Below are 21,481 nucleotides of genomic sequence, written 5' to 3' on the forward strand. Positions count from 1 at the left end.
AGATTCTTTTGACAGTTACACAGACATTCTATACATAAACTAGAATACTGACTTTAACTTTTGAAAATTTTTCTTTTGAGCAACATTTTGTGTAATGAAGGCTACTCAGCTTTACGTGGAGTAGTCAATTTTTTAAGTCCTGAATTCTATGTGTTTTGTTTCTTTCATAAAAAAAAAAGCAATCATAACTTTTAAGACATCAAAAAAGTACAACCGTGAAAAAGACATCAAAAAAGTACAACCGTGAAAAGTTATTGTTGCATTGGCTTTGTACATTTTTCAACCCTCTCAGAACATATTCAAACAACACAGGACGACAAGCAAGTTAAAGAATGTAAATCGTTTGCTTGAACTCCGAAGCATAATCTAACATATTTGGTTTAAACTTTTATAAATATATTAAACATTTACATTAATATGTAATGCTTAATCAGAGATTTTTTAAAAAAATATAATCAAAAAATAAACATTAATGTGATAACTTGACTATCCTCACTACACTTCTGAAATTTGTTTGAAATACACTTTAAAAAACAATTTAATTCTGCAATAATAATAATAATAATAATAATAATAATAATAATAATAATAATAATAATAATAATAATAATAATAATAATGTTGATATATCCTTCATAATATTACCTGTATTTCAAATATCACACCACTGAAAATTAATGGGAAGGATTTTTACATGAGAAATTTAAAATATTTGGGACATTTTACTTTTCCAGTATGCAATGACATTACTTTAAAAACATTAATATTTTCACAAAATTAATTTTATACATTCAAGTTTGATTACACTAGACTGGAGGCGCTGTTTTGTTTTTTGAAATCCGGGTGCAAAACGTCATTATAAGAGGTCGCTGTTACCGCTACGTTTTCCTACAGACTGGACAGCTCCATGATGCTGAAACACCATTACGAGAATGGAGTTCATATTAATAATTTTACTTATTTCCTTTTAGAATATCATACGACTTTTTGAATCGAAGCATTTCGAAAATAAATTAAGCATCGCATAAAAACGTGAGCTACTTCTTAATTTAAACGTTGATATTCCGAAGGTGACAATGGATCCCGCTTTGACAAAGAAATCATTGGAGAGGTACGTGCTGCTCGTGATTCTTTTTTCCGTGTTTTGTGAAATATCAAGCTCAGTGACTCATTATTCCATACCAGAGGAAATGAAAGAAGGATCAGTAGTCGCCAACCTCGCGACTGATCTTGGTCTGGACGTTAAAACATTGACAAAGAGAAAGATGCGCCTTGACATCATCACTAACAAGAAATATCTGGATGTGAACAAAGAGACTGGCGAGTTGTACATTGTCGAGAAGATCGACAGGGAGCATATTTGCTATACAAAATCTTCTTGTTATCTTAAACTTGAAGTAACGCTGGAAAACCCATTACGGATATTCAACATAGAGTTAGAAGTGTTAGATATGAATGACAACGCCCCGCAATTTCGAAGAGACGCCATTCATTTAGATATATCCGAAGCAACGCCGAAGGGAGAGCGATTTTCTCTCAGCAATGCGGTTGACCAGGATGTTGGAACAAATTCACTAAAAACATATCATTTGAGTGAAAGTGAATATTTTAATATTGAAGTTCAAACGGGAAGAGACGGATCAAAATTCGCTGATTTGATACTGAAAAAGACATTAGATCGGGAGAGGCAGGGACTTCATAAATTAATACTTACGGCGGTGGATGGAGGAACACCGGCTCGATCTGGTACTGTTAGCATTGTTGTTCATGTTTTAGATACAAACGACAATGCACCTGCATTTGATAAAGCAGCATACAATGTCCAAGTAATGGAAAATTCGCCCATTGGAAGTGTAATTATTCACCTCAATGCAACAGATTTGGACGAAGGATCAAATTCTGACATTACTTATTCATACAGTTTATATACATCAGAGAAAACACAAGAAACATTTAATTTGAATCCAACCACAGGTGAAATTACTGTAAAAGGAATGTTGAATTATGAAGATTTTAGGATTTATGACATGGAAGTCATAGCAACAGATAAAGGAGCCAACAGTTTATCAGGACAATGTACCATAAAGATTCTAGTTGAAGATATGAATGACAACCACCCAGAAATATCTATTAAATCCTTTCAGAGTCCAGTCAGTGAGAACATAGAGTTAGACACAGTGATAGCTGTAGTTAGTGTCAGTGATAAGGACTCAGGTGATAATGGACAAGTTGATCTTCATATTCCAGAGAACATGCCTTTCAAACTGAGGGAGTCCTCTGATAACTATTATGAGTTAGTGGTGTCAGAGCCATTAGACAGAGAGAAGGTCCCAGAATATGAAATCACCTTCACTGTCACAGACAGAGGGTCTCCTCCTCTGTCTGACAATGAAACTATGACTTTGGAGCTGCTGGATGTTAATGACAATGTTCCTCAGTTCTCCCAGTCATTTTATACCATACGTGTGATAGAGAATAACGCACCTGGCTCCTTGCTCAGCTCACTCACTGCATTTGATCCTGACCTCCATGAAAACCAGTATCTAGTTTATTTCATCATAGAGAAGGAGATTGCCAACACCTCCATGTCTATGCTGTTCTCCATCAATCCAGAGAACGGGAATCTTTATGCACTGAAAACTTTTGACTATGAGATTGAGAAGGAGTTTCTTTTCCACATCGAGGCCAGAGACTCTGGTTCTCCTCCTCTCAGCAGTAATGTGACCGTCCACATCATCATTGTTGACCAAAATGACAACGCTCCAGTTATTGTCTCTCCTTGGCGTGCTCACGGCTCACTGGTGGAGGAGAAGATCCCCAGATCCACAGATAAAGGATCCCTGGTGGCTAAAGTGATCGCCTTAGACACAGACTCTGTGCACAACTCTCGGATTTCCTACCAGTTTCTCCAAGTCACTGATGCTTCCTTGTTCAGCTTGGACCAATACAATGGAGAGATCAGGACTATGAGGATGTTCAGTTACAAAGACTCACGCCACCACAGACTGGTTGTTGTTGCTAAGGACAACGGGGAGCCTGCTCTCTCTGCTACAGTCACCATCAAGCTGCTGACAGTGGAGACTGATGTTAAGGCCTATTCTGAAATGACTGAGATGCCTCTGGAATACGACATCTTTTCAGACATCAACCTGTATCTGGTCATTGGTCTGGCCTCGGTGTCATTTCTCCTGCTCATCACCATACTGGTCACCATCGTGCTGAAGTGTCAGAAACCAAAGACCAGCAAAACTGCTCCTCCCAGCAGGAACAGTGTGATCAGTGAGAGGAACTCCACCATCGCAGACTCCACTCTGGTCTCCAATGATGCCTACTGGTACAGTCTGTTTCTAGCAGAGACCAGGAAAGGAAAGCTGGTGGTCAGACAGCCTGTGCCAAAGGGCTCCAGATATATCGTGTCCAGCATCCCGAGAGGGACAGGATTGTCAGAGACTAGTGACTCAGCTGCTTCTACTCTGCAGGTAGGAACATAAGTCATATATATGCTTTTGGTTTTAATTCTACATCTGAGTTGCTTTTCAGTTGTAGATTTTTTTTAGTAGTCATGCAAACCTTTTTTTCTATGCATACCTACTAAAAACAGGAAGTCACATTTTCTAAAAAAAAATTCAGTAGCTCCAAGATTTTACTTACTTTACAGACAATGAAATACAATTCATTTTAAACTAATATTTAAGTATGTCTTACTTAATTTTATTTTTGTGCTTTTTAAAAAATATTTTGTATAATTAAAATATAGTTCTGATTTTCGTCTACCACAATTTTTGTGTGATATCTATAATTATTTCTCTATGATCTAACTTCGCAACATAAATGTACAACTTCTTTCTCGAAAAAATATACAATTTTAGATAATTTATTGTTTAATTTATAGAAGATTTTGTTCTATAATATATTAAATCTAATATATTTTTATCAAGATTTTTTTCCTATGATTTAAATTTTTTTAAACTGACAATAATTTTGTGATATTTTATTAATATTTTACTAATTTCTCTTTTTACGTGTTTTATAACGCAAAACACATTATAAAACTTAAATGTAATGGTTTACCGCAAGACCATAATTCCGTAATTCTAACGTTTATATTTTTTTTTATAAATCAACTTAATTGTTGAACTCTTATGTTATCGAAGTGTCACTTGCAGCTTGGCCAATCGTTCCGTCAGCTCTAAAGAACAATAAGTGTCTATTGCAGTTATTAACTAATGAATTTTATTTATGTACCACAAAAATTTAAACATCTATTTCCATAATCTAAATATGGCATATACATTTTTAACCGTTGTTTAACATGTTTTATTTTCACTTCAGATAATAGAAATCCGGCGCTTCTGAAACTAATTGTTTAATTGAAACAATTAAAAGTGGATTTAAAATTTTGGTACAAACCTCTGAAAATGAACAATAACAGACACGACAGTGTTCTAACGTATTATATTTTGCTAACTTGCGCCTATATTTCATATTTGATTAACGAACACCTTATTTACCTCATTTTCTTGGGCTCGTATTTTACAACATTTATTTCTTATCTTAATGGTGGCGCTATTTTGCAGTTAAAATCAAAGCCTGTAATCGTCATCGGGGGTGGTCCTTTATTATTTGATCGTCATTGTGTAAAGACTGGAATTCTGTGGTGCAAGGACGCCATTCTGAAAATGTAGTCACATTTGGTTTTGCATTTTGACTCGTTCAGAATTTTATGGAAATATTCAGTTCATGGCTGTGGGGAACACGTTCATGATCACCGGAAACTTTTGTTTTATCATCTGAAGTGTTTTCAATCTATAGCAAAAATGGCTCCAGTTGTAACAAAGACGTCACTGCGGAGGTACGTGGCGCTTTTTCTTCTTTTTACCTCCGTTCGCAACGCATCAACCTCGGTAACTCATTATTCTATTTCCGAAGAGATGAAAGAAGGATCAGTTGTCGCTAACCTCGCTGCAGATCTCGGACTGGACATTACAACGCTAACAAAGAGAAAGATGAGAGTTGACATAATCGCGAACAAGAAATATCTGGATGTGAACAAAGAGACTAGTGATCTGTATGTTCTGGAAAAGATTGACAGAGAACATATTTGCCCAACAAAGACATCATCATCTTGTTACCTTAGATTGGAAGTCACATTGGACAACCCAGTGCGTATTTTTAACATCGAAGTAGAAATTGTGGACATGAATGACAACGCCCCACAATTCCGAAGAGACGTCATACATCTAGATATATCAGAAGCGACACAAAAAGGGGAGAGATTTTCTTTAAGCAACGCCGTTGATCGTGACGTTGGTACTAATGCACTGAAAACATATCATCTGAGCGAAAGTGAATATTTCAACATCGAGGTTCAGAGTGGAAGAGAAGGGTCCAAATTTGCAGATTTAATTTTGAAAAAAACCTTAGATCGTGAGAAGCAGGCTGTTCATAATCTAATACTTACGGCTATAGATGGAGGAACACCTGCTCGATCAGGAACCGCTAGCGTTATTGTTCGTGTTTTGGACACCAATGACAATGCTCCCATGTTTGACAAGGCCAGTCTAACAGTTACAATGCTAGAAAATTCTCCAATTGGAAGCCTTGTTATAAATCTTAATGCAACTGATTTAGATGAGGGATCAAACTCGGAAATTACATACTCATATAGTTTATACACATCAGAGAAAACACAAGAAACATTTAATTTGAATCCAACCACAGGTGAAATTATTGTAAAAGGAATGTTGAATTATGAGGATTTTAATATTTATGACATGGAAGTCATAGCAACAGATAAAGGAGTGAACAGTTTATCAGGACAATGTACCATAAAGATTCTAGTTGAAGACATGAATGACAACCACCCAGAAATATCTATTAAATCATTTCAGAGTCCAGTCAGTGAGAACATAGAGTTAGACACAGTGATAGCTGTAGTTAGTGTCAGTGATAAAGACTCAGGTGATAATGGACAGGTTGATCTTCATATTCCAGAGAACATGCCTTTCAAACTGAGGGAGTCCTCTGATAACTATTATGAGTTAGTGGTGTCAGAGCCATTAGACAGAGAGAAGGTCCCAGAATATGAAATCACCTTCACTGTCACAGACAGAGGGTCTCCTCCTCTGTCTGACAATGAAACTATGACTTTGGAACTGCTGGATGTTAATGACAATGTTCCTCAGTTCTCCCAGTCATTTTATACCATACGTGTGATGGAGAATAATGCACCTGGCTCCTTGCTCAGCTCACTCACTGCATTTGATCCTGACCTCCATGAAAACCAGTATCTAGTTTATTTCATCATAGAGAAGGAGATTGCCAACACCTCCATGTCTATGCTGTTCTCCATCAATCCAGAGAACGGGAATCTTTATGCACTGAAAACATTTGACTATGAGATTGAGAAGGAGTTTCTTTTCCACATCGAGGCCAGAGACTCTGGTTCTCCTCCTCTCAGCAGTAATGTGACCGTCCACATCATCATTGTTGACCAAAATGACAACGCTCCAGTTATTGTCTCTCCTTGGCGTGCTCACGGCTCAGTGGTGGAGGAGAAGATCCCCAGATCCACTGATAAAGGATCCCTGGTGGCTAAAGTGATCGCCTTAGACACAGACTCTGTGCACAACTCTCGGATTACCTACCAATTTCTCCAGCTGACTGATGCTTCCTTGTTCAGCTTGGACCAATACAACGGAGAGATCAGGACTATGAGGATGTTCAGTTACAAAGACTCACGCCACCACAGACTGGTTGTTGTTGCCAAGGACAACGGGGAGCCTGCTCTCTCTGCTACAGTCACCATCAAGCTGCTGACAGTGGAGACTGATGTTAAGGCCTACTCTGATATGACTGAGATGCCTCTGGAGTACGACATCTTTTCAGACATCAACCTGTATCTGGTCATCGGTCTGGCCTCTGTGTCATTTCTCCTGCTCATCACCATACTGGTCACCATCGTGCTGAAGTGTCAGAAAGCCAAGCCCAGCAAAACTGCTCCTCCCAGCAGGAACAGTGTGATCAGTGAGAGGAACTCCACCATCGCAGACTCCACTCTGGTGTCCAACGATGCCTACTGGTACAGTCTGTTTCTAGCAGAGACCAGGAAAGGAAAACTAGTGGTCAGACAGCCTGTCCCAAAGGGTTCCAGATACATCGTGTCCAGCATCCCGAGAGGGACAGGACTGTCAGAGACTAGTGACTCAGCTGCTTCTACTCTACAGGTAGGAATTTCATAAATTGTCAGGAAGATAAATTTATCTTTATTGCTCGTCTTTCACATTGACACATTGAATTTGACTGCAGTATAGTTTTGTTCAAGATCATATTGTTCATATTTCATAGTTCATATTGTCCATAGTGTTCTTTTAAGTCATTGAAATCTATCCCTTCAAAATCATATATATATATTTTTTTCATATAACAAGAACTGTAATACACAATCCGTAAAAACATATTTGTAGACCCTATATTTTGTTTTAGGTAATTCAGTCTTATTCACATTATTTTCTTTGTTTTTCAACAGAACCTTACATTTTGAATCACCATATGCTTCTTATTAGTTTCAAAGCAGAAATAGAAATGCAGGACTTATTAGTAAGGTATGGTAACATCTTTAATGTGGCATATTACAAATTAGTTGAAAAATAAACCCATACTGACATCCAAACACTATTTGATTCACTCTATAATTATCATTTTGATTTTTTCCTCTGCATAGATAAAAATGTGTTAAAAATTTTATTTGCAAGTTTAATCAGATGCATAGTGGCATTAACATATAATTTTACTGCAGATACTTACCAAGGATAAATAATAGTATCTTGATAAAATGCTAAAGAACATTAAATGAACTAAAAAGTTAAAATGAAAATACTTCTCAATTTAAGTGCTAATTCTGTATGACTACTATCATCAGTAACAAAAATAAATATTACTTCTATTACCAATAACAACATATTAGGAACAGAAATGATTTATGATTTTGTGTCTATCCAATATTAATATTTTTTTGATGGAAAGGCAATTAATATTTCACCAGGCAATATGAATTTCATTCACTTCTATGAAAGATTATTAGGATTAAATTGCAAGTTGTCCAGGAATTACCCAGCAACTTTACTAATGACTGCCAGACAAGCCCTTCCACTCATATACGTGGAATCAAAGGGGAATACTGGATGGATGGATGGATGGATGGATGGATGGATGGATGGATGGATGGATGGATGGATGGATGGATGGATGGATGGATGGATGGATGGATGGATGGATGGATGGATGGATGGATGGATGGATGGAAACTATAAGCAACTTTGAAAATATGATTTAGATTTCGCATTTCTGCAAGTAAAGTTGAGGATCTGCCTTATAAAAGAAACAATCACAATATTTGAAGAATATTTTGAGGTAGACTTTGCCTCCAATTTCTTTTTATAAGATAAAAAGTATATATTTTTTTAACTTTCAATTTCAGTACATAGGATTAATATATGGTGGCGCTGTTTTCTTTCTTAAAGTTAGGCTGATGAACGTCATTCAGGAGGTACCATTTGTCGGAGCGTGTCCATGCAGAGACTGGACAGCTACGTGGTGCTGAAAGGTGTATTTTGCCTGGATTTATCACGTTTTGAAGGCTTCGGATTGATGACAGAGGAGCATTTTCACTGTCCCTGACAGCCTGGCTTTCTCCGTTTGAATTACTGTCATCTTGAATTTTAAAATGAGTCCGGTTTTAACAAAGGGCTATATGCACAGGTACGTGCTGCTCTTTATTGTTTTCCTAATCGTTCGCAAAATATCAAGCGCAGTTACCCATTATACCTTACCTGAAGAGATGAAAGAAGGGACAGTTGTGGCAAACCTCGCTACCGATCTCGGCCTCGACGTAACGACTCTAACAAAGAGAAAGATGCGCCTTGACATAATCGCTAACAAAAAATATTTGGACGTGAACAAAGAGACTGGCGAGCTGTATATCGTTGAGAAGATTGACAGGGAGCATATTTGCACAACTAAGTCGTCTTCCTCGTGTTATCTTAAACTGGAAATAACGCTGGAAAACCCATTACGTATATTCAACATAGAGTTAGAAGTGTTAGATATGAACGACAACGCCCCGCATTTTCGGAGAAACGCCATTCATCTAGATATATCCGAAGCGACACCAAAGGGAGAAAGGTTTTCTCTCAGTAATGCGGTGGATCCTGATGTTGGAAGAAATTCCGTGAAAACATATTATTTAAGTGAAAGTGAATATTTTAACATCGAGATTCAAACAGGAAGAGATGGCTCAAAATTCGCTGATTTGATTCTAATAAAGACCTTAGATCGTGAAAAGAAGGAGCATCATAATTTAATACTCACAGCCGTAGATGGAGGAACACCTGCTCGATCTGGAACGGTCAATATTTTCGTCCATGTTTTAGATACAAACGACAATGCACCTACATTTGATAAAGCAGCATACAATATCCAAGTAATGGAAAATTCTCCCATTGGAAGCCTTGTTATTCATTTAAATGCTTCGGATTTAGATGACGGATCAAATTCTGACATTACTTACTCATACAGTTTGTATACGTCAGAGAAAACACAAGAAACATTTAATTTGAATCCAACCACAGGTGAAATTACTGTAAAAGGAATGTTGAATTATGAAGATTTTAGGATTTATGATATGGAAGTCATAGCAACAGATAAAGGAGCCAACAGTTTATCAGGACAATGTACCATAAAGATTCTAGTTGAAGATATGAATGACAACCACCCAGAAATATCTATTAAATCATTTCAGAGTCCAGTCAGTGAGAACATAGAGTTAGACACAATCTTAGCTGTAGTTAGTGTCAATGATAAAGACTCAGGTGATAATGGACAGGTTGATCTTCATATTCCAGAGAACATGCCTTTCAAACTGAGGGAGTCCTCTGATAACTATTATGAGTTAGTGGTGTCAGAGCCATTAGACAGAGAGAAGGTCCCAGAATATGAAATCACCTTCACTGTCACAGACAGAGGGTCTCCTCCTCTGTCTGACAATGAAACTATGACTTTGGAGCTGCTGGATGTTAATGACAATGTTCCTCAGTTCTCCCAGTCATTTTATACCATACGTGTGATGGAGAATAACGCACCTGGCTCTTTGCTCAGCTCACTCACTGCATTTGATCCTGACCTCCATGAAAACCAGTATCTAGTTTATTTCATCATAGAGAAGGAGATTGCCAACACCTCCATGTCTATGCTGTTCTCCATCAATCCAGAGAACGGGAATCTTTATGCACTGAAAACATTTGACTATGAGATTGAGAAGGAGTTTCTTTTCCACATCGAGGCCAGAGACTCTGGTTCTCCTCCTCTCAGCAGTAATGTGACCGTCCACATCATCATTGTTGACCAAAATGACAACGCTCCAGTTATTGTCTCTCCTTGGCGTGCTCACGGCTCAGTGGTGGAGGAGAAGATCCCCAGATCCACTGATAAAGGATCCCTGGTGGCTAAAGTGATCGCCTTAGACACAGACTCTGTGCACAACTCTCGGATTACCTATCAGTTTCTCCAGGTGACAGATGCTTCCTTGTTCAGCTTGGACCAATACAACGGAGAGATCAGGACTATGAGGATGTTCAGTTACAAAGACTCACGCCACCACAGACTGGTTGTTGTTGCCAAGGACAACGGGGAGCCTGCTCTCTCTGCTACAGTCACCATCAAGCTGCTGACAGTGGAGACTGATGTTAAGGCCTACTCTGATATGACTGAGATGCCTCTGGAATATGACATCTTTTCAGACATCAACCTGTATCTGGTCATCGGTCTGGCCTCGGTGTCATTTCTCCTGCTCATCACCATACTGGTCACCATCGTGCTGAAGTGTCAGAAAGCCAAGCCCAGCAAAACTGCTCCTCCCAGCAGGAACAGTGTGATCAGTGAGAGGAACTCCACCATCGCAGACTCCACTCTGGTGTCCAACGATGCCTACTGGTACAGTCTGTTTCTAGCAGAGACCAGGAAAGGAAAGCTGGTGGTCAGACAGCCTGTGCCAAAGGGCTCCAGATACATTGTGTCCAGCATCCCGAGAGGAACAGGACTGTCAGAGACTAGTGACTCAGCTGCTTCTACTCTGCAGGTGAGACACATGATGTGACTTATTACTTGTACTCTTAAGACATGTAACAATAATTTTAACATAGATTAACACATTCCTACTGATTACACATAATGAGTTCATAAATTTCAGCAAAATATTTTTGAAATGTGTTGTTGGAGCAGTACATTTATGTTTTAGAAGTTGTACGGAATTTGTAAAATGTTATAACTTTAAAATTGAAGTCCTACAAGAAAAATTGATTATTTTGAACTGTATAAATCTTAATGAGCAGTATTAGACAAAGTCTCATGTACTTGCGCGATGTACGAAAAAAAAAAAAAATAGACGTTTTCCTCAAGTGGAATACTCTCCTTAAGATTGCATCACTTGGTCGTTGTTTACTAAATTAAAACACTTTCACACACAACTTAGACATCGTTGAAATTACGAAACCTTTCACAGCGAGGCGCTGTTTTCCATGCTTGGTTACGTACATTTGTGACATCACGATCGCCGTCACTGTTTGCAATGAAGTGGTGAGAACAGAACAGATCAGCAACCGCACAGCTCCCAGCTCTGATCATATTTGGGTTTAAAGGTTTGTCTGTTTAAATACTAAACGGGGCGTTCTTCGCTTGCGTCAGTCAGATTTCCAGTGTTTGTCAAAGCTCCTTTTCAAGAAATTCAGTTATCGAAAGAAAACAAAGTGGCAACCATGGAAGGTTTTGTCTGTTGTCTACATTGGAGAAGGTATGTTCTGACAATTCTTTTCTGCTTTGCTGCAATTAAATCCGCGTTTTCAGTAACACACTACTCTTTTCCGGAAGAACTGGAAGAAGGCTCCGTAGTCGCAAATCTCGCTGGAGATTTAGGACTAGATGTAAAGACATTGATCGATCGAAAAATGCGCCTGGACACCATAGGAAGCCGGAAATATTTGGACGTGAACAAAGAGACAGGGGAGCTGTTCATTTTCGAGCGAATTGATAGAGAATCTCTCTGCCACGCCAAGACGTCGTGCTATCTGAAAATGGAGGCCATAATTGAAAACCCCAAACGGATATTTTATATCGAGTTGGAGATAATGGACATTAATGATAACGCACCTCATTTCAGAAGAGACATCATAGATCTAGATATTTCAGAGGCAACACAGGCTGGTGAGCGATTTTCTGTGAGCAACGCAGTTGATCCAGATGTGGGTTCTAATGCTCTCAAAACATATCATCTCAGCGAAAGTGAATTTTTTACGATAGAAATTCAGACTGGGAGAGATGGATCAAAATTTCCCGACTTGATTTTGAAAAAAAAAATTGATCGAGAAGAGCGAGCCGTTCATAATTTAATACTCACAGCAGTGGATGGTGGCGTACCGTCTCGTTCTGGAACAGCGAGCATTATTGTCCATGTTTTAGATACAAATGACAACGCCCCTAAATTCAAACCAGAAGCCTATGAAGTTAGCGTATTGGAAAATTCTCCCATTGGAAGTAGGGTAATTAATCTTAATGCAACGGATTTAGACGACGGTGTAAATTCAGAATTAATATATTCATATAGTTTGTACACATCAGAGAAAACGCAGGAAACATTTAATTTAAACCCAAGAACAGGTGAAATAACAGTGAAAGGTGTATTGAATTATGAGGATTTGAGGATCTACAACATGGAAGTTATTGCAACTGATAAAGGAGCTAGTGCACTATCAGGACAATGTAAAATTAAAATTCTTGTAGAGGACATGAATGACAATCATCCACATATTTCAATTAAATCATTTCAGAGTCCAGTCAGTGAGAACATGGAGTTAGACACAGTCATAGCTGTAGTTAGTGTCAGTGATAAGGACTCAGGTGATAATGGACAGGTTGATCTTCATATTCCAGAGAACATGCCTTTCAAACTGAGGGAGTCCTCTGATAACTATTATGAGTTAGTGGTGTCAGAGCCATTAGACAGAGAGAAGGTCCCAGAATATGAAATCGCCTTCACCGTCACAGACAGAGGGTCTCCTCCTCTGTCTGACAATGAAACTATGACTTTGGAGCTGCTGGATGTTAATGACAATGTTCCTCAGTTCTCCCAGTCATTTTATACCATACGTGTGATAGAGAATAATGCACCAAGCTCCTTGCTCAGCTCACTCACTGCATTTGATCCTGACCTCCATGAAAACCAGTATCTAGTTTATTTCATCATAGAGAAGGAGATTGCCAACACCTCCATGTCTATGCTGTTCTCCATCAATCCAGAGAACGGGAATCTTTATGCACTGAAAACTTTTGACTATGAGATTGAGAAGGAGTTTCTTTTCCACATCGAGGCCAGAGACTCTGGTTCTCCTCCTCTCAGCAGTAATGTGACCATCCACATCATCATTGTTGACCAAAATGACAACGCTCCAGTTATTGTCTCTCCTTGGCGTGCTCACGGCTCACTGGTGGAGGAGAAGATCCCCAGATCCACTGATAAAGGATCCCTGGTGGCTAAAGTGATCGCCTTAGACACAGACTCTGTGCACAACTCTCGGATTACCTACCAGTTTCTCCAAGTCACTGATGCTTCCTTGTTCAGCTTGGACCAATACAATGGAGAGATCAGGACTATGAGGATGTTCAGCTACAAAGACTCTCGCCACCACAGGCTGGTTGTTGTTGCCAAGGACAACGGGGAGCCTGCTCTCTCTGCTACAGTCACCATCAAGCTGCTGACAGTGGAGACTGATGTTAAGGCCTACTCTGACATGACTGAGATGCCTCTGGAGTACGACATCTTTTCAGACATCAACCTGTATCTGGTCATCAGTCTGACCTCGGTGTCATTTCTCCTGCTCATCACCATACTGGTCACCATCGTGCTGAAGTGTCAGAAAGCCAAGCCCAGCAAAACTGCTCCTCCCAGCAGGAACAGTGTGATCAGTGAGAGGAACTCCTCCATCGCAGACTCCACTCTGGTCTCCAACGATGCCTATTGGTACAGTCTGTTTCTAGCAGAGACCAGGAAAGGAAAGCTGGTGGTCAGACAGCCTGTGCCAAAGGGCTCCAGATACATCGTGTCCAGCATCCCGAGAGGGACAGGACTGTCAGAGACTAGTGACTCAGCTGCTTCTACTCTGCAGGTAGGACAAATATAGGTGAAAATATTAAACTCGGATTGTTTTCAAAAATGTAATAGGTTTATTTCTAATTTCACAGAGAATGGAATTATCATCTATATTAGTAATGTCATAATAGAAAGTTGCATGGATAAAAGCTCTATTAAAATAAAAACAAAATCCCAAATTCAACATAGATATTACCTTATTATCTGATACCTATTTCATAACCAGCATCACTTACTTTGCCAATTGTAGATATTAATGCACTGTAAAGTCTTTGTATTTTTGTCCTTTGAGGTTTTCCTATCTATCTATAAAATCTGTTTAAAACATCTTTTCTGATCAGATTTGTCGTCGATAAATTTAATGCTCTCTACAAAGTATTTAACTCATGTTACACTACATACATACTTGGTTATAAAACAATAAAAAACAAATAAAGAAAACTAAAAAAACGGACTTAATAAAAAACTTAACATGCGCCCTTGCACCATCTTTTATTTAAGTATTTTTTGGTTGTGCATTAAGAGATAAATCGCTTAAAATTTACAAACAAGACAGGAAAGGAAACGCATGACCCAAGGATGGATTTGTACGTCCATGAACAATTAACGCGTTAGAAAATAATGAAGAAAATATAAAAATTATAAATTAAACATTGAAGAGGTTGTAAAACATTTCGAAAAGTGACCAAAACTGAAAAAAATTAAAACCCATTCAAAAACTTTTTTCTTTCCCCATCTAATCTGTAACAATACAATTTTTAAAATAAGCCGTTCATGTCGCTGCTCTCCAAGAAAAGAAAGCAGTGGTGAAGTCATCGTTTTCACGACAGTTCGTTGGATACCGTGAAAGCAGTCATTCCTTTCACGACTCTGCTATGAAAAGGAGTCGTTTATATAAAATCTTGTTTACTGATACAACAATATCAAGTATAGGGCTTTGAAGACGGATTAATGATAATGGCTCGCCAACCTGTTTGTTTTTCGTGGAAGAGGTATGTCGCAGTGTTCCTCTGTTTTTCTTCCATCCTGGACACGGCAAGCACGGTAACTCATTATTCCGTTCCGGAGGAAATGGATGAAGGGTCCATTGTTGCAAATTTAGCGGCTGATTTGGGATTAGATGTAAGGAGTCTGAGCAAAAGAAAAATGCGGGTGGATGTGGTGGGCAACAAGAAATATCTTGATATTAACAAAGATACCGGGGAGCTTTTTATTTTGGAAAGGATTGACAGGGAGTTTCTTTGTCCTCTCAAGACAACTACGTCCTGCTTCCTAAGAATAGACGCCACAATTGAAAACCCTGTGCGCATGTTTAACATAGAGGTTGAAATATTGGACATAAACGATAACGCTCCTCATTTTAGAAGAGGAACGATGCATTTAGATATCTCAGAGTCGAGCCCTGTTGGAGAGAGATTCTCCCTGAACAACGCTGCTGACCCGGATGTTGGAACGAATTCTGTAAAAAATTACCATCTGAGCGCAAGCGATAATTTTGCTATTGAAATTCAGACCGGGAGAGACGGAACGAAGTTTGCTGATTTGGTTCTGAAAAAGGCTCTGGACAGAGAACAGCAGGCTGTTCATAATCTGATTCTGACCGCTGTGGACGGTGGGGTGCCCACGCGCACAGGTACAGCCAGCATTATTGTTCGCGTGCTTGATGTGAACGACAACGCCCCTTCATTTGACAAAGACCAGTATGGTGTAGATGTGATGGAGAACTCGCCCATTGGCAGCTTAGTGATTAAACTGAATGCTACTGATTTAGATGAAGGCTCCAATTCTGACATCACTTACTCATACAGCTTATATACATCAGAGAGAACCCAGATGATGTTTAACCTGAATCCAGAAAATGGTGAAATCAGAGTAAAAGAAATGATAAATTATGAAGATTTGAAACTGTATGAAATGGAGGTGATAGCCAGTGACAAAGGACCTACCTCCTTATCTGGACAGTGTAGAGTTAAAATCCAGGTGACTGATATGAATGACAACCATCCTGAAATTTCCATAAAATCTTTTCAGAGTCCAGTCAAAGAGAACATAGAGTTAGACACAGTGATAGCTGTAGTTAGTGTCAGTGATAAAGACTCGGGTGATAATGGTCAGGTTGATCTTCATATTCCAGAGAACATGCCTTTCAAGCTGAGGGAGTCCTCTGATAACTATTATGAGTTAGTGGTGTCAGAGCCATTAGACAGAGAGAAGGTCCCAGAATATGAAATCACCTTCACTGTCACAGACAGAGGGTCTCCTCCTCTATCTGACAATGAAACTATGACTTTGGAGCTGCTGGATGTTAATGACAATGTTCCTCAGTTCTCCCAGTCATTTTATACCATACGTGTGATAGAGAATAATGCACCTAGCTCCTTGCTCAGCTCACTCACTGCATTTGATCCTGACCTCCATGAAAACCAGTATCTAGTTTATTTCATCATAGAGAAGGAGATTGCCAACACCTCCATGTCTATGCTGTTCTCCATCAATCCAGAGAACGGGAATCTTTATGCACTGAAAACTTTTGACTATGAGATGGAGAAGGAGTTTCTTTTCCACATCGAGGCCAGAGACTCTGGTTCTCCTCCTCTCAGCAGTAATGTGACCGTCCACATCATCATTGTTGACCAAAATGACAACGCTCCAGTTATTGTCTCTCCTTGGCGCGCTCACGGCTCACTGGTGGAGGAGAAGATCCCCAGATCCACTGATAAAGGATCCCTGGTGGCTAAAGTGATCGCCTTAGACACAGACTCTGTGCACAACTCTCGGATTACCTACCAGTTTCTCCAGGTGACTGATGCTTCCTTGTTCAGCTTGGACCAATACAATGGAGAGATCAGGACTATGAGGATGTTCAGTTACAAAGACTCACGCCACCACAGACTGGTTGTTGTTGCCAAGGACAACGGGGAGCCTGCTCTCTCTGCTACAGTCACCATAAAGCTGCTGACAGTGGAGACTGATGTTAAGGCCTACTCTGACATGACTGAGATGCCTCTGGAATACGACATTTTTTCAGATATCAACCTGTATCTGGTCATCTGTCTGGCCTCGGTGTCATTTCTCCTGCTCATCACCATACTGGTCACCATCGTGCTGAAGTGTCAGAAAGCCAAGCCCAGCAAAACTGCTCCTCCCAGCAGGAACAGTGTGATCAGTGAGAGGAACTCCACCATCGCAGACTCCACTCTGGTGTCCAACGATGCCTACTGGTACAGTCTGTTTCTAGCAGAGACCAGGAAAGGAAAGCTGGTGGTCAGACAGCCTGTTCCAAAGGGCTCCAGATACATCGTGTCCAGCATCCCGAGAGGGACAGGACTGTCAGAGACTAGTGACTCAGCTGCTTCTACTCTGCAGGTAGGAATCCAGTAGATACGTGTAATTTTATTTTTGATACGTCTTGCACATTTATTTTCGTATTATTCCCCAAGGCATAAGAAACAGTTTTATTTTCAGAGTATGTCAGAAAATTCATTTGGTCAAACAAACGTTTTAATGTGTATTAACCAACTGGATAGCGGAACATTTTGCGAATACCACAAATACTGAAATCATGCTCTTTTATCACTATGTTCATTTATATTTCTCGCTCATTAAGAAACATTTTTAATCATATCCCTTTTCCACCACCTGTGAATGAGTTCAATGAAGTGATTCTTTACTTACTGTCTCTTCCTCCATCCCAAAATGCTCTATGTCAATTTGTCCAGATGACATGACCCACAAACCTCTTGCGGTGAAATGGAAACTTTCAAATGTCGTATGCTAACAAATAAAGCCCTTTTTTGGGGGCGAAAATAATCGTTTTTTAATGATTACATTTTTGTTGCAGCAATGACATGCTGCTCACAGTTTTTCCAGATTTTTTTCATCCGCTGTTTGACGTACGGCTCATAAGATCTTGTCTGCGAAGAGTGGAGAGAGGGTCTCCTAATTTCTCAAACTTTTTGTCTGGGGAAATTTTGAAATAGATGAATAAATATACGCGGGTTGATTTAAACTGCTAATACTCGTATATTAACGTAAATATACATTGTATTGGTCTTGTAATGTTCTTATTTTAATTGTGCAGTTCTGCGAAGTTGATGTTTTAATACAACATTTTATTAAAAGGCGTTTTTCCCTTCAGGTTTTTTATAATCAATATTATTTACTATGTGTTTTGTTCAGTTTATTATCTGGCAGTTGTTTTCCGGAACAAAACGGTGGCGCTGTTGCACCAATAACTCTGAACGTCGGGACAAGACGTTATCATTGGAGCTTATTCATAGGATGTCAGGACGGCTCTGTGGTGCTGCGAGGAATTACAGAAAGAGTAGATGCGAATTTTGGTATTTTTCTGGATTTAGAACTGTTTGTAAAAGGTTTGGAAAGAGACTTTGGAGGAAAACAAAATCATCAACACCGCTAAGCTTTTCTTTTCATCAGTTTGAACGCTAGCATATTTCGAAGCAATGGTTCGTGCAATAACAACGGGAGAGAGGTATGTTCAGCTCTTCTTTATTATTTTTACCTTCGCCCGGAACATATCAACGGCAGTGACTCATTATTCTATACCAGAAGAAATGAAAGAGGGATCGGTCGTTGCCAATCTCGCTTCAGATCTTAGCCTGGACGTGGCCACACTGAATCGACGAAGAATGCGAGTTGATATCATCGCTAACAAGAAATATCTGGATGTGAACAAAGAGACTGGGGAGCTGTACATTGTAGAAAAAATTGACAGGGAACTCATTTGTCCCACAAAATCTTCAGCGCCTTGCTACCTACGATTAGAAATCATTCTAGAAAATCCAGTGCGAATTTTCAATATCGAGGTAGAGATTTTGGATATGAATGACAATGCACCACAATTTCGAAGAGACGTCATACATTTAGACATATCTGAGGCTACGCCTAAAGGAGAGAGATTTTCGCTTAGTAATGCAGCGGATCCTGATGTTGGAGCAAATTCGTTGAAGACGTACGAGCTCAGTGAAAGCGAACATTTTAACATTGAGGTTCAAACGGGGAGAGACGGGTCAAAATTTGCTGATTTGATACTTAAAAAACCATTAGATCGGGAGAAGAAGGCGGCTCATGATCTAATGCTCACAGCCATTGATGGGGGAACACCTGCTCGATCTGGCACCGCGAGTGTTATTATTCGTGTTTTAGATACAAATGACAATGCGCCCACATTTGACAAACCCAGCTACACTGTCCATATTTTTGAAAATGACCCAATTGGAAGTCTTGTTGTTCATGTTAAGGCAGTAGATTTAGATGAAGGTTCAAATTCTGAAGTAACGTATTCATTTAGTCTTTATACGTCAGAAAAAACACAAGAAACATTTAATTTGAATCCAACCACAGGTGAAATTACTGTAAAAGGAATGTTGAATTATGAAGATTTTAGGATTTATGACATGGAAGTCATAGCAACAGATAAAGGAGCCAACAGTTTATCAGGACAATGTACCATAAAGATTCTAGTTGAAGACATGAATGACAACCACCCAGAAATATCTATTAAATCATTTCAGAGTCCAGTCAGTGAGAACATAGAGTTAGACACAGTTATAGCTGTAGTTAGTATCAGTGATAAGGACTCAGGAGATAATGGACAGGTTGATCTTCATATTCCAGAGAACATGCCTTTCAAACTGAGGGAATCCTCTGATAACTATTATGAGTTAGTGGTGTCAGAGCCATTAGACAGAGAGAAGGTCCCAGAATATGAAATCACCTTCACTGTCACAGACAGAGGGTCTCCTCCTCTGTCTGACAATGAAACTATGACTTTGGAGCTGCTGGATGTTAATGACAATGTTCCTCAGTTCTCCCAGTCATTTTATACCATACGTGTGATGGAGAATAATGCACCTAGCTCCTTGCTCAGCTCACTCACTGCATTTGATCCTGACCTCCATGAAAACCAGTATCTAGTTTATTTCATCATAGAGAAGGAGATTGCCAACACCTCCATGTCTATGCTGTTCTCCATCAATCCAGAGAACGGGAATCTTTATGCACTGAAAACTTTTGACTATGAGATTGAGAAGGAGTTTCTTTTCCACATCGAGGCCAGAGACTCTGGTTCTCCTCCTCTCAGCAGTAATGTGACCGTCCACATCATCATTGTTGACCAAAATGACAATGCTCCAGTTATTGTCTCTCCTTGGCGTGCTCACGGCTCACTGGTGGAGGAGAAGATCCCCAGATCCACTGATAAAGGATCCCTGGTGGCTAAAGTGATCGCCTTAGACACAGACTCTGTGCACAACTCTCGGATTACCTACCAGTTTCTCCAGGTCACTGATGCTTCCTTGTTCAGCTTGGACCAATACAACGGAGAGATCAGGACTATGAGGATGTTCAGTTACAAAGACTCACGCCACCACAGACTGGTTGTTGTTGCCAAGGACAACGGGGAGCCTGCTCTCTCTGCTACAGTCACCATCAAGCTGCTGACAGTGGAGACTTATGTTAAGGCCTACTCTGACATGACTGAGATGCCTCTGGAGTACGACATCTTTTCAGATATTAACCTGTATCTGGTCATCGGTCTGGCCTCGGTGTCATTTCTCCTGCTCATCACCATACTGGTCACCATCGTGCTGAAGTGTCAGAAAGCCAAGCCCAGTAAAACTGCTCCTCCCAGCAGGAACAGTGTGATCAGTGAGAGGAACTCCACCATCGCAGACTCCACTCTGGTGTCCAACGATGCCTACTGGTACAGTCTGTTTCTAGCAGAGACCAGGAAAGGAAAACTAGTGGTCAGACAGCCTGTACCAAAGGGCTCCAGATACATCGTGTCCAGCATCCCGAGAGGGACAGGACTGTCAGAGACTAGTGACTCAGCTGCTTCTACTCTGCAGGTAGGACAAATATAAGTGAAATTATTAAATTCAGATTATTTTCAAAAACTTTAAAAGTTTATTTTTAATTTCACAGAGAATGGAATTACCTTCTGTATAAGTAAAGCCATAATAATAGCTCTTTTAATATAGCATAAAAATTCCAAGTTCATCATAGATATTACCTCGTTTATTAAAAGATGCTTATTAAAAAAACAGTATCACTTATTTTGCAAATTGTAGATCTTTTTACACTGTAAATGCTTTGTGTTTTTGTCCTGTGAGGTTTTCCTTAAAATATACTTAAAACAGATTTTCTGATCATTTCTCTCGTCAATATATTTAAAGCACTCTACAAAGTATTTAACTCATGTTATACTACAAACAGACTTAGTCATAAAACAATAGAAAAACAAAGAAAAAAACGAATCTTCAA

At 39.4% G+C, this 21,481-nt stretch overlaps 5 protein-coding genes and 1 pseudogene across 8 annotated transcripts in view; all 6 read left to right on the plus strand.

Moving 5' to 3' along the window:
- Positions 1 to 21,481, plus strand: part of LOC103471326 (protocadherin 2 alpha 1) — a 41,505-nt gene that overhangs the window by 2,764 nt on the left and 17,260 nt on the right. The window contains exon 1 of one of the 4 annotated variants that reach the window (XM_017307064.2): positions 4,420 to 7,226. The exons of 2 other annotated variants lie outside the window; for them this stretch is intronic. In XM_017307064.2, coding sequence (XP_017162553.2) covers positions 4,818 to 7,226 — 2,409 coding nt within the window. In that variant the 5' untranslated portion in view covers positions 4,420 to 4,817. Of the gene's footprint in view, positions 1 to 4,419; positions 7,227 to 21,481 lie in introns of those variants that run through there. One more of the 4 variants, XM_008420243.2, reaches the window with a different exon arrangement.
- Positions 682 to 3,552, plus strand: LOC145553052 (protocadherin alpha-C2-like). The gene has a single exon (XM_081611451.1). The coding sequence runs from the start codon at positions 1,077 to 1,079 to the stop codon at positions 3,489 to 3,491; it is 2,415 nt and encodes an 804-aa protein (XP_081467577.1). The 5' UTR covers positions 682 to 1,076; the 3' UTR covers positions 3,492 to 3,552.
- Positions 8,753 to 11,167, plus strand: LOC145553231 (protocadherin alpha-C2-like). The gene has a single exon (XM_081612009.1). It carries the CDS (start codon positions 8,753 to 8,755, stop codon positions 11,150 to 11,152), a length of 2,400 nt encoding a protein of 799 aa, XP_081468135.1. The 3' UTR covers positions 11,153 to 11,167.
- Positions 11,923 to 14,396, plus strand: LOC145553055 (protocadherin alpha-C2 pseudogene; annotated as a pseudogene).
- Positions 14,805 to 17,593, plus strand: LOC145553050 (protocadherin alpha-C2-like). Its single transcript, XM_081611449.1, has one exon. It carries the CDS (start codon positions 15,149 to 15,151, stop codon positions 17,576 to 17,578), a length of 2,430 nt encoding a protein of 809 aa, XP_081467575.1. The 5' UTR covers positions 14,805 to 15,148; the 3' UTR covers positions 17,579 to 17,593.
- Positions 18,361 to 21,203, plus strand: LOC145553051 (protocadherin alpha-C2-like). Its single transcript, XM_081611450.1, has one exon. It carries the CDS (start codon positions 18,661 to 18,663, stop codon positions 21,079 to 21,081), a length of 2,421 nt encoding a protein of 806 aa, XP_081467576.1. The 5' UTR covers positions 18,361 to 18,660; the 3' UTR covers positions 21,082 to 21,203.

The sequence above is a fragment of the Poecilia reticulata genome, chromosome 10, assembly GCF_904066995.2.
Source record: "Poecilia reticulata chromosome 10, P_reticulata-male-v2, whole genome shotgun sequence".
NCBI classification, from domain to species: domain Eukaryota; kingdom Metazoa; phylum Chordata; class Actinopteri; order Cyprinodontiformes; family Poeciliidae; genus Poecilia; species Poecilia reticulata.

Bases quoted from the DNA above. Each gene is read 5' to 3' on its own strand.
- LOC145553052 (XM_081611451.1), top strand. From the start codon at position 1,077: ATGGATCCCGCTTTGACAAAGAAATCATTGGAGAGGTACGTGCTGCTC.
- LOC145553231 (XM_081612009.1), top strand. From the start codon at position 8,753: ATGCACAGGTACGTGCTGCTCTTTATTGTTTTCCTAATCGTTCGCAAA.
- LOC145553050 (XM_081611449.1), top strand. From the start codon at position 15,149: ATGATAATGGCTCGCCAACCTGTTTGTTTTTCGTGGAAGAGGTATGTC.
- LOC145553051 (XM_081611450.1), top strand. From the start codon at position 18,661: ATGGTTCGTGCAATAACAACGGGAGAGAGGTATGTTCAGCTCTTCTTT.